At 42.1% G+C, this 12,790-nt stretch overlaps 2 protein-coding genes across 3 annotated transcripts in view; one reads left to right on the top strand and one right to left on the bottom strand.

The window, feature by feature from the left end:
* Window positions 1–1,395, top strand: part of mms19 (MMS19 homolog, cytosolic iron-sulfur assembly component) — a 25,922-nt gene extending 24,527 nt beyond the window's left edge. For both annotated transcript variants that reach the window (XM_078279120.1, XM_078279119.1), the window contains exon 31: window positions 1–1,395. This exon is cut by the window's left edge and continues 381 nt beyond it. The gene's annotated coding sequence lies outside the window, so the exon portion shown is untranslated.
* A 1,209-nt stretch (window positions 1,396–2,604) lies between these two features.
* On the bottom strand, window positions 2,605–12,702 carry zdhhc16b (zDHHC palmitoyltransferase 16b). Its single transcript, XM_078279122.1, has 10 exons — window positions 12,338–12,702; window positions 9,507–9,798; window positions 8,781–8,975; window positions 7,936–8,024; window positions 7,819–7,847; window positions 7,543–7,676; window positions 6,523–6,608; window positions 6,317–6,440; window positions 6,090–6,160; window positions 2,605–4,857 (listed from the first exon to the last, which is right to left on the bottom strand). The coding sequence occupies exons 2-10, from the start codon at window positions 9,774–9,776 to the stop codon at window positions 4,755–4,757; spliced, it is 1,101 nt and encodes a 366-aa protein (XP_078135248.1). The 5' UTR covers window positions 9,777–9,798; window positions 12,338–12,702; the 3' UTR covers window positions 2,605–4,754.
* Between the last annotated feature and the right edge of the window lie 88 nt (window positions 12,703–12,790).

Raw genomic sequence — 12,790 nt, 5'->3', positions numbered from 1 at the left:
TTTGTTTAATATGCCACGCAGCACATGTACGTCTTCCTCACTACGTATTTGAGAAAACATCAGATTGCACGGAGGCATTTTGGTTGTTCACAATTAGAAAAATGTGACTCAAAGTGCATTTAAAATCACAAGTCCAGTGGGCGTCCTAAGATTCTTTTAGGTTTTCTACTCGGATCAGCAGCTAAAATATCTCCTCCATGAAGTCATTATATAATCATAATGAAACGGACAGTGTTTTTGAAGTTTAGTGTGGTCACTTGATAAATAACTAAGTATTCTCTGCTGATTTTCTGTCATTTAACTAACAAAATAATCAAGAAATGGATACATATATTGCAAGATTTAAAAAAAATAAAAAAAAAAATCTAATCTCGTTTGGATCTAGTAAGAAAGTCAAGTTCTCAACTTCAAAATGGCTCTCGTTGAATGCCCTTTGTATGTGTCGGCTCCTATACGCAGCTAGAAAGCAAACAGCGTACATACGCTGAGACCGTGGACAAATGTGGGTGTTCCATTTGTCCCCTGGTTCAACGTGACATCATGACTTCGCGTAAACATACACGCCCACTTTCTAAAGCCAAGTGGCGTGTTATCTGTACGCATTTTCGGCTATCCGCGTGTACGTCTACGCCGTGTACAGTGGACGGGTTGGGTTTAGGAAAAGAAGAACGGGGCGGTTGGGTTTAGGATGTTGTCTTTAGTAGCGATGCTGAGATGCTGTATGAAGAGGAATCCGCTGACGCTGTTCTTCAGATACTACAAGGAAAAGAAGAAAGCGACGGTTGGGTTTAGGAAACGTGACACGCGGGGACACGATCCCCGGTCCCCTGTGTGAAAGTCCTGTGTTGTTTGACCCATCCACCACCCCGACCAACCTCCCTATGCGGATTTTCGTGCTTTCATGCTATTCGCTACGGCGTAAACTGACACGCAATTGCAAGGTAATGTAAGTCAATGGAGGCCAAACGGCGTTGATAAACACGCTAAAAAGCGATTATGCGTCTTGATAACACGCCAAAATGGCATACGAATTGGCGCGTCATACATACGCCACTTAATGAGATCAGTCTGCCTGGTTGCTCACAGGGTGACATGAATCAAGGTTTCACACCGCCACTGACATGAGTTACATTTTAAGATTAATTTTACATAATTAAATGCCTATGTTGTGGTTAATGTACGTTAAATTAAGATTGTAAATTATGTGAACAGTATGTCAATCCGCCTCTCAATATTTGAACAAATATTGATGCTATATCATCGTCATCGTTCTCGTCGAGTCATTGCAGTAAGGTTGGCTGACTTTGGACCTCACATCAACTTATGCCAAGGAAATAGACAATATTTAAAATGTCTAACTTAAAATGTCATTAAAACCTTTGTAATTATACAAAACGCATTTAATGTCATTTTTTATATGTAAATGTGGAAATCTTTAAGATTTCAGTCCTGGTTGATTTCGCGAACCCCTGGTGGTAACAGCAAATGTGGTTTAATACTACAGGTCCCAGAATACTGGGGGGCAGAAACACAAACTCTTGGTGTTAATAAATAAGTTGGGCCTTTTTGGGCGACCGTGATCAGATTTTATGCTGCACACGGCACGACAAAGTGAGAGTTGGTTACCTCGCTGAGAAGTTGCCGGTGTGCCGCCGGTCGCCTGCAGCTCTTCATCTACCAGCTCACTGTGGCGTTCCATTTGTCCCTGCAATACTTCAAACTGAACTGCTGTCAAAACAAATGCCGAAAATGGTTGTCATATTTTGTAGACGTATTACAAATGGCAAAATTAAAGCAACACTAAAGAACTTTTCCCGCTTCGGTCCCCCTACAGGTTGGAAGCGGAATTGTACATTACGTTACATTGTCCAGTTCATTCCAACTACAGATCTGCTACGCGATCTGGCAAACTTGCATCATGTAATGTAATGGACAATTCCACTTCCAACCTGTAGGGGGACCGAAGCGGGAAAAGTTATGTAGTGTTGCTTTAAAGCCAACTTGTGTTTCACTAAATGCTTTTAATGTGAAGCTGCAGCAGGAGGAAATGTTTGCATAACTTCATACAGCATTTTTTCCGGGAATGTCGCCACAGACACCCAATTTCGTAATAATGCAAATATATATATACACTACCGGTCAAAAGTTTGGGGTCACTTAGAAATTTCCATTCCACTCCATTACAGACAGAATACCAGCTGAGATCAGATTCATTGTTTTTCTAACCAGGGCAGCAGTTTTCAGATTACATTATGTGCTTACATAATTGCAAAAGGGTTCTCCAATGTTTTCTCAGTTAGCCTTTTAAAATGATATCAGATTAATAAACAGAATGTGCCTTTGGAACATTGGATGAATGGTTGCTGATAATGGGCAATGTAGATATTGCATTAGAGATCAGCCACTTCTTTCTACAACAGTCGAGAACCCTTTTCTGTAATTGAAATTTCTAAATGACCCCAAACTTTTGACCGGTAGTGTAAATATTAGTGTAGTAATTTAATCAGTGGGCGATAGGCTCAATCACCTCATTTGGTGATAGTGACTTAAAATATGACTTATTTTAATTAAAATCATCAAAATTAAAACCCTTTAAACAAGAAATATCAAACAGGTGTTTTATTAAAAAAGACGACCTAAATCAAACTGGAGCACAGCTCCCATTGGTTACACATGATATCACAGCTATGGCAACTACAGATCCAACCCACACATCATTAAGTTATTGATGTTGGGCTGAGAAATCTGAAAGGGAATTAAAAATCTGGAATTACATTTCACCTCGCCTCACTTTAAATGCTAAATAACCAAACAAGGCACACAATTTATTTATCAGTGTCAAAGACAGAAATGTTAAAGATGATAAAATGAGTGTTGCGCAGGTTTATTTTGCCTTGATCTAACCTGGCAAGTAAACAAAAGATTCAAATCAGAAGTTTAAAGACCTCCCAAAAACACAACAGCGAAAATATTGTAAGTGTAAACCTATGGTGTAAACATGCAAAGGTAGTAAACCTTAAAACCCTTTTTTTTTTTTTGGAGAGAAAAAAAAATAATTTAAACAATCACACGACATTAACATTTAAAATATGTTTTCATCTCACAACTTGCCTCCCATTAAGAAACCCTTTGATTTGTCCTTAGCCTAAGACACAACACACGGTTGCTGTGGACAACATTGACAATGAAAACTCAAGAGTTCTTGAATAAGCAACAAAGTTCAAATCTCTGACTTAACGTCGAATCACGGACCAAAATGGTGTCAATTATTAATTGTGCTATATTTTGCATTTTATCGTCGTTTATCTGTAGACTGCATAACGGCCTGCCATTGGCCACCAATCGGACAGAATTCTCCTCCCTTCCCTTCTATCTGCGTGTTATCACTTTTATAATCCCCCGAGCTAGTGACCTAGCTCCAGAGAGCAGAAGGAATAGGTAGGCTTCACCTCTAGGGAACCGACGATCAAATCAGGTTTGTCGTTTTGATCCGTAAAAAGTTGTTTCAATTCATTATTTCGGTCGTTTCTTTTAATGTGTTATGTGCAGTTGTTGCATGGATTTAGCCATTTTAATACCGGGGCTTGCTTGTCCATGTGCAAATGGTCCATTAAAGCAAATTCCCTCCCGGGTTGTCTGGTGGCTCACCTCGTTGAGCGTGCGCCCCCACTTACTGGGTTAGGGTTAACTAACCCTCAGCCCTTACCGCAGTGGCACGGGTTTGAGCCCAACCTGTGGCCCTTTGCTGCATGTCATGCCCCTCTCTCTCTCTCTCTCTCTCTCCCTTTTTCCTGTCTTCAGCTGTCCTATGACACTATTTTGCAAGAACACTGTCGCTGCATGTGGGGCTTAGCACCGCCCAAGACGATTGCGATTGGTTCAAAGAATTGTGATTGGCGCAGAATAACGATGGGTTCAGCCAGACCTTTCTCCAGTGCTGGCACAGCGCCGAAACGAAGCGTGGAGAGAGAGAGAGAGAGATCTGGCTATGAGAGACTCGGAGCACATTACTGCTGGCACATTCAAACAAAAGAGACCTTTTCTGGGAAGCCAAATGGAAAAGAAAACCCTCGTATTTACCTCTGTCTCATATTTGAAAGCATTAACAATAAACTGAAATAAGATGGCGGCTACCCATCGTGCTAAAGTATTAGTTGTGTGCGCTGTATTAATGTATGAGAATGCGACACATAGGACCTTTTAATACGCTGTAACTGCAGGCTCTGGTGTTCTCCAACGCCTCCCACATTACCCTATCCCCCCATCCATCCCATTATCTTACATCTCACTTGTTTAAAGAGGATGTAGTGGTGGTGCAAGACTAAGTCCAAGAGAAGCGCAAAGTCTTTGTTGTCTTTACAAATGGGTGGTAGAAAGCTTTGGGCTTCACAACAATGCTGGCCAGCAGCACCATTTATAAATCTAACTGGTCAACGGCGCTGCAGTCGCAGGCTGACGTCGGCTGGTGGCAAGGTCTACAATTAGACCTACTGTGCAAGGATGACTGGAGGCAGCTGGGAAATAACGGCTCCTAAGACGATGAATCACTGGAGGTTCTTTCCATGTCCCGCTTCTAGCAGTGCAAATACCAACACAGCAAAAACCTTGTGTGTATTTGTGTTAACTACGAAGTTTCTTGTTCCTTGTCAGATCATTGTAGCAGCAGAAGCTTTTCCTCTTCGTCCCGAGCTGGTCACGACAGTGCGACGCATTTTTCATATGGGTTAGAGAAAAAAAAAAAAAAAGGCTGAGGATCAGATGGCCATGGGGTCTCTTCTGGTGAAGGTGCAGTCCCACATGATGCCGTTCCCGTTGGGAAGATGTCTGGAGGGCAGGAGGACCCGCGTGAACCAGTGACTGGGGAACAGAAAAACAGATTACCTGAATTCATTCCATTTAAATCAACAGTCATTTTACCATCGTGAAACACACTTCATTCAAAAGCCATCTTGGGTCGTCGTCCTACCGTTCTAACAATCACGACTGGTTTGGTCGGAATAAACCCATAAATTCAATAAACCTTTACTTCACCCATTTACATGTGAAAATATACTAGCGCCATACACGCTAAAAGTATTGTTTATTTGAATGAAGCCTGGCGAGTTTGGTGATGGCTAATTTTTGGGCGGTTTCCGGTTAAACAAAAAGGATCTTACTCTATCTTGGTCTACTCTCGTCAGAAACTTAAGTCTATATCCACGACGATCCACTTCTGGGATTGCCCCGTAGCCGCCGGAAATTATATATATATATATAAAAATAAATAAATGAATGGGCTGTCAAAAATAACGCGTTAATTTTGATTAATTAATCTGAGAAAAACAATAACGTTAAAAAAATGAACGCAGATTAATCCATTCCATATTGACGTTTGCATACAGACGAAAATCTGGTGCCACTGATATGTCTGCCCTTCTCTCTGATGCTCTGAAACAGACGTTACAGGAAAACAGACGTTACAGGAAACACAAACACTGCTGCACGTGACGCTAGTTAACACTATACTCAACAGCAGCTAACGTTAGCCTACCGCTAGCTAGTAGTTGGATTAAACACGGTTAAAATGCTGACAGCTAACGCTAAACGGTGTAAAGTGTGACTGTGTTTCACTGTAGAGGATTCAACACCGGGATGTTACAATCTGCAGCTGCCGTCGGAGAAACAACACAGATCAATGAAACTGGTAAACTACAGCCTCGTGGTGCATTTGAAGTTATTGTAAATGTCCTTTTCCTATCTGGTTGTTGTTTTTGTCGTTCAACAGCAATTTACTAGTGAAATAAATTATTGTTATACATTATTATTAAATCATTTCATTTTGACCATATGGCCTTAGCAATAAACAAGCCGTTCTTTAATGTCACCAACTGTTGTTTAGTACCCTTTTTCTTTTCTTTTTTTACTTTCTTAAAAAGTATCGGTTCAGGCACCGTTAATTATGTATGCGATTAATTTTGATTAATTAATCACAGAGTATGTAATTACTTAGATTACATTTTTTAATCGATTGACAGCATATATATATATATATATATATACACACACACACACTTTTTTTACACTTTTACAGGCATCATAACTGAACTCACCTCCTTTTTTCCACACCCAACAGTAACTTCCAATTGTTTATTGTACCATGATGATATGGATTTCTGAACACCTGCGTTAGAACAGAAGAAACATGAACAGCCGTTCCTGTGCCACTTTTATTTCCACACTAAATAACTTGCAGTTCTTTAAGCTTTTAGTCTTAAAATCCAAAATTGTATACGCTCCAACGGTGGTCCAATAACGATTTGTATGCGAGTGTGTGTACCTTGCCCTTCTCCCGGAGCCTCGCGATCTCTTTTTTGTTGATGTGGCGCTCCACGCTGCTCTCTCCTCTGCTGATAAGGATGATGTGCCACAGGGTGAGTCCTCCGAGAGCTACTGCCACCGAGCTGCAGGGAGGACATATTACAACCTCCGCTTTCAATCGACCTTTATCTGATTGAACATAAACGTGCCGAGGTGTTTTATTACCTGGTCAGCACCCAGAGGAAGATGATACTCTTGTAAGCAGTGGTCTCTTGGACAGCATCGGGCGGAGGAGGGGTCTGATAGTATCTCTGAAGGACACGGGGAAATAGTCAGCCCTTATTATTCATACGGACGCCAAATATGGAGTTATTTTCATTTCAGGTCTGATCCGAGGGTGTTTCAGCTCACTGCCGTCTGAGGTCGTTTTGGCTCAGGATGAGAAAAAGGCTGCTTACAAGTACGTTTACATGTCCAACATGCTGGATCCTGTTCCTGGTTAACTGATCTTTGGGGTTGCAAGGACTTTCAAATTAATTGGTGTTCAAAGCCTAGAGTTGTTTGTTTACCAGTTGGTGCACAACCACCTTTGATACAAGACCCGTCGTGGTCAGAGGTGAATGTGACAGCACTAAGCACGTCTCCGGTTTCGCTCTTCGTTTGCCATCTGAGCTCGTCCTATGCCATCATGCCACCGTCTGGCAGGTGCCACCGTCCTAAACATTTGGTCATAGCTCCTCACTAAAACTGGACACAGCCTCTACTCGTTCCACTGGCAGCAGCAATCTAAGATAACAGTTGGGTAGTAGTCTAGAGCAGCGCTTCTCCAACTGTTTTTTTTTGTTTTCAAATTATGTAACCCTTTTGAAATATTTTTCAGCAAAGTACCCCTGACAAGTACAAAACCTTTTGGGTAGACAAAAGGCCATATAAAGACATTACAGCACTGCACCATCAGTGACTGATTTATGTCATGTTTAGAATCATTAAATTCATTCATTTATAAAGTATATAAAATATATATTCGGAATTATGTATGACAGAGATAGATATATATATATATATATTTTTTATTGGTTTTCTTACCCTTAATCGTACCCCCTGCAGCACTCCAAAATGCCCCTAGGGGTACGCATACCCCCCGTTTGAGGTCTAAAAGTTGAAGAAAAACTCCACCCGCAGGTACTGGTGGTCATGTTTGTGTATAGACGTGATGGTGAAGCATGAGAATTCTTCCGGCCTTACCTCTATGGCGCTGTAGGCCTCCAGAAACAGTTCCTTGCTGCTGCTGCTGCAGTAGATGCAGCCCAGGGTCATGTACAGGCAGAAGGATAAGAAGTAGCGGTGGTTGAAATGGCCCACGCAGTTGTTCAACCAGGCTGGAAGCATGTTCAGTTAAAAAAAAAAAAGGTTCAAGTTCAAAAAAATAAATAAAAAAAAACATGAAGCATTTCTAAAACAAAAAAAGTAAATTGGCACTCTCTTTTAAGCTTTTCTATGCGTTGCTTGATCGAAGGATACGACAGTGGTGGTCCATCTTCAAAACACACCTGGAGTAAAGCACAAACAGTTCAAATTCAGTTTAAAAAGACAAAACTGACAGACTCTGTACATGAGAACTTCATTGGATTATCTTACGTGTTGCAGATGCTGCAGTGGTGCGTCCTGGGCGGCTTTGGAGTGATGCATTTCTTACACATGGACACTGTGGGAATATGAACTTTGTCCTTAAAGAACAAAGTAAGATGATGTATTATTGTCTTATTTGGACCGACATAAGTCAATCTAACAAAGAAGTAGACAGCGACGTGACATCATGACTTTGCGTAAACATACACGTCACTTTCTAAAGCCAAGTGGCGTGTTATCTGTACGCATTTTGAGCACCGTATACAGCGGACGGGTTGGGTTTAGGAAAAGAAGAAAGCGACGGTTGAGTTTAGGCACGCGAGACACGATCCCCGGTCTCCTGGATGAAAGTCCTGTGTTGTTTGACCCATCCACCACCCCGACCAACTTCCCTACGCAGATTTTTGGGCTTTCATACTACTCGCTACTGCGTAAATTCACACGCAATCGCAAGGTAATGTAAGTCAATGGAGGCCAAACGGCGTTGATAAACACGCTAAAAAGCGAGTATGCATCTTGATAACACGGCAAAATGGCATACGAATTGGCGCGTCATACATACGCCACTTATTGAGATCAGTCTGTAGACAGAGAGAGCAGGGGTACACGCTAATATTTTTAAGCGCTGGCCAACAAGCCCCTACATTTGTCCATCTAACGAAGGAGTAGACGGAGACATTTTATCTTTAATGGTACGAAAGCACAAGCAAAGAATTCTTTCTTTTGTAAAAAATCCTGATGGCTTTGAGGAAACGTTTTAACCCTGTGGTAAGCCACCATGGAAAACAATGTTTTGCACTCCTTTAGCTGAGCTGTGTCAGCATTTTCCTCTCAGCCTATGAGGACTTTGGTACCTTGGGCGGGTGTCCGGGGGAGGTGGTGGTGGCCTTGTAGTAATGGAAGACCACCATGAGGAGAAGCCAGTGGCCACAGCAGAGGTGCCAGACCACCCAGGGCAACGGGTAAGTTCTGAAGATTGTGGGTAGGACGAACAGGTAGATGATGACCACAACCGAGGTGGTCAGCAGTACGACTAGACAGACAAACACCTGAGAGAGGAAGAGAGAGGACACGAGAGGGTGAGGAACATAGTTTGGGCTCGGGCTGTGCCAATCGCAAATTGTAATCCCGATTTGCGATTTTGACCCCTAACGATCGGAAACAAAATGTGATCGAGAACAATTATTTTGCACATTCACTTTTAGGGGATCACCAGAGGCCTCACGATACGATATCATCAGGATACGATATTATTGCGATTTTAAATATATCGTGATATTCTGCGATATATTGCAAGTTATTACCTTTTTTCCAACTTCAAATCTTTCCCAATTTCAATCCCAATTTTTTGTTCATCTCACTTCACCTTTATTGCTGCGAAATGGGATTGTCAAGCAGACAAACTGACAAACACATATACTAAAAGATTGATACTTCTGTGTAACGATACAGTATTGCCACGGAAAATATCGCGATACTATGCTGTATCGATGATCCCCCCTCCCCCCCTTCCCCATATTCACTTTTAGGGGGTGTAGGAAAAAATAAAAGCACCCAGACTAGAAATCTCAAGGGCTCACCACTCCGAACCAGCGGGTGACGTTGTCCACAATCCAGTAGACGGGTTCAAACGCGCAGTCCAGCAGCGTGTCGGCGTTGCTGAGGCTGTTGAAGTACAGTGACCTGAGCAGCAGCTTGCTGTAGCTCCACAGCTCCAGAGACCTGCCACTGACCCACGGCTTGAATCCCCAGCCTCGGCCTCCTTTCTGCGGGCGGCACAGCCGGCACCAGCACAGCGCTAGTCTCATGGCCCGGGAGAGCTGCCACCTCCAGCTGCTGCTCACACGCATGCCACCGCCTCTCCTACACACTCTGCCGTCCAGACACACACACACGCACAGAAACACACACCATCCGTTACAAACGCAGGCCGCGTAAAAAAACAGCTCGTCGTAGCGCGGCCTGATTGCTGCTGAGTTTTCCATCGTCATCTCTGTCTCCCTATGGGGAAGTCAGTTGTGAGAGCTCCTGGCACATTTCAAAAAGTTAACAAGCGGCCAAGAAACGAGAGCACTAGTCCCATTCTGTGACAGCATCCTCTGTGTGACACACGTCAGTCCAAGAAAACAAGGACGGGCTAATGAGCTCCGCCCATCCGCCCCTACAAATGAACTTCTCCTGTTAATAATTCACAGCAAATCCACAGCTCCAGGCCAAAAACCTCTTAGAAACATGCAGGGGAGATGCCAAGTGGTAACCCTGGAAGAGGGAAATGAGTTGAATATCTTAAGAAGGAAATAAAGTAGCTACCTGATCCAGGGCATCATTTCATGAAAGGGGGGATTGGTTACACAGATAAGGCTTGTTCAGCTGCTCCAAAATAGTATGGCATTAATAATGAGAGATGCTAACCAGGGACCTTTGGTAGACCGTGACATTAAAGGGCCGTCAACAACCTGCCCTCGTTCAGCTGCTTCTTAACTATCAAGAGGTGACCGCTGCGAACACATGGAAAAGCCTGTAAGGGCAATAAGTGATGTAGCATAAAAACACACATGATGGCGCTGTTTTCCATTCTACCTGCATTAAAAGGTGCTACATCCAACATTAATAAATCATGATGACCAAATTCATTTTATAACAGGGTAATTCTGCAAATGTAGAGAAGCCCATTTCATCAGGGAAATATGGGGAAAAAAGTTAGCGCAAAAAATGTTCATGTTAAAGGCTGCAACTAACGGTTATTTTTGATTGATCTGCAGATTGTTTTCTTGATTAATTCATCGTATAATCATTTTGTCTATAAAATGACAAAATATTTTTTTAAATGCATGGTTGGGCAAGTTGACGTATTCAAAATTCTTGTTTTGTCTGACGGACAGTCCAAAAATATGAAAAATATACCACCACCCTATGTATATACATGCAGCCACACCTCTGCCTTGCACAGACATTCATTGTTGGCTGACCAAATAGGACCTTCATTATTAATTTGTGTGTTATGTACCCGGCAGTGACCGATGGCACTGTGCCACTCTCTCATGGTCTGTGCCACTGTGGCACACAGCCGGGCACCGCAGTCTCTATGGCAACCAGTTGCCTTAGCGCTGGCCTTTGTAGAAAGGACGATCACTACCAGTGTGTCTCCCATAGGTGTCTCCTTTTACTTAGTCCTCTACCTCTGTGGTGTGTCAGTCCAGACCCATTTCAGACTGGTTTTAGACGTCAACAAGCTGCTGGTTCAATATGATGATAATATAATACGGACAATATTTTTGACAAGAAAAGCCTGCAGATGGGCTTTACGTGTGATGTTTTTAAATCATGCATGACATCACCACATCTGCTGATCGATAGCATTTTCTTTCTCTAATAATTAAGTTCTAAAACTTGGCCAAGTGTTGATGAAGAAATGCAATACAAAGCAAAGAGACTAATTACGTTCATATTATAGGGTTATGGTTATTAGAAAATTGTTTAGAGCTGAAACGAATAGCTGGTTATTCAACAAATCAATCAAAAAGGGGCAGACAATAGCCTGTCCCAGCAGCTCCAATATGATGATTTTGCTGCCTTTTCTCTGCTTTACTTCATTGTCGATTAAATATCTTTGGGTTTTGGACTGCTGATGAGACAAGTTTAATAGCCATTCCCACTATTTTCTGACACAGACTAAGTTAATAATTGTGGAATAGTGGAAATGATCTGCAAGTTAATTGATCATAAAATGATTGTTGCTTCCAACCCTGATATTATGAATTAACAGTTATCTTAAGTCATTTATTTTCACAGTCTAAAAGGTCACATTACATTAGTGTCTGAGTGAAATGAATACAACGTTCCACCATTTGGAAATCATTTTGACAGGTATTAACCCCCCATATTATCTCACTACCACTGTAGTTTTGGTAGTTGGATTGGATACTGTGTGAAAGCACCGACAGTCACACCCAGAACATCGTTGTGCTATGATATAAACAAGTATAACGTATTGTTTTTGGTTGTCAGTATCTGTTATTGTCTTGTAACATTAACTCTAAAAACAGCACAGAGAACATCATATCTGTCGAAATGGGGGCTGAAGAATTCAATATATATACCGAATGAGATAACGTTAAAATAATTTAGACCAAAAAGTGCATGTTGAGATAGTTGCCACTGACCGACTGAATACTACTATCCAGTCTTAAAACTAAATATGTAACGTAAGCGTTTAGTCTTGTCAACCAGTAACGTTAGCTAGAAGACTACATTCCACCAATTAGCTAGCTACCGTTACAATATATCATGCTTTAGCTAGCTAACTGCTAGCTGCCTCCAGCTACCTTCATCCGGCCCACGGTTAAGAGTCATTTTTTTAATAAATACAGTATATGTCACACCAACTCGGAACAAATTGACATTGTTGTACCTGGTCAGGTGAAGTGGGCGGACAAGATTGCAGGTCAGGTCATAGTCAGGCTAAACTGTTAGCCATCACCTCAGATTGCAGCGGAAGACCCACAGCAAGAGCGGTGATGCTCACGAAGATGGTCTATTGAACAGAAGTTTCATTAGCAAGCGGACACGTCTATCCGGCTAACCAGTCACTAGATAAACGTTTGTTTTTTTTTGGGTAAATGTAGCAGTGGACGGTCAAATACTGTTCCACCAAGGGTAAATAAGTGTGGTGGATTGGCTCCAAGTAGCCTGTTGTACAACGAAAATTTCCTCTAAAATGTTTTCAGTGCCCGAAAAAGTGGGACCTCGTCTTCTTTGGTGCAGCTCGCTTGAGAGAGCGCAATGTGTCCTGGGAAATGAAGTCGTATTTTGCTGTAACATTTATTTAAAACGTATCTCAATTCACACTGTCGTTGTTACAAGT

This window comes from Sander vitreus, chromosome 21 (genome assembly GCF_031162955.1).
Source record: "Sander vitreus isolate 19-12246 chromosome 21, sanVit1, whole genome shotgun sequence".
In the NCBI taxonomy this organism is placed as follows: domain Eukaryota; kingdom Metazoa; phylum Chordata; class Actinopteri; order Perciformes; family Percidae; genus Sander; species Sander vitreus.
The sequence above is the reverse complement of the archived record's forward strand: the minus strand, read 5'-3'. Positions and strand labels throughout refer to the sequence as shown.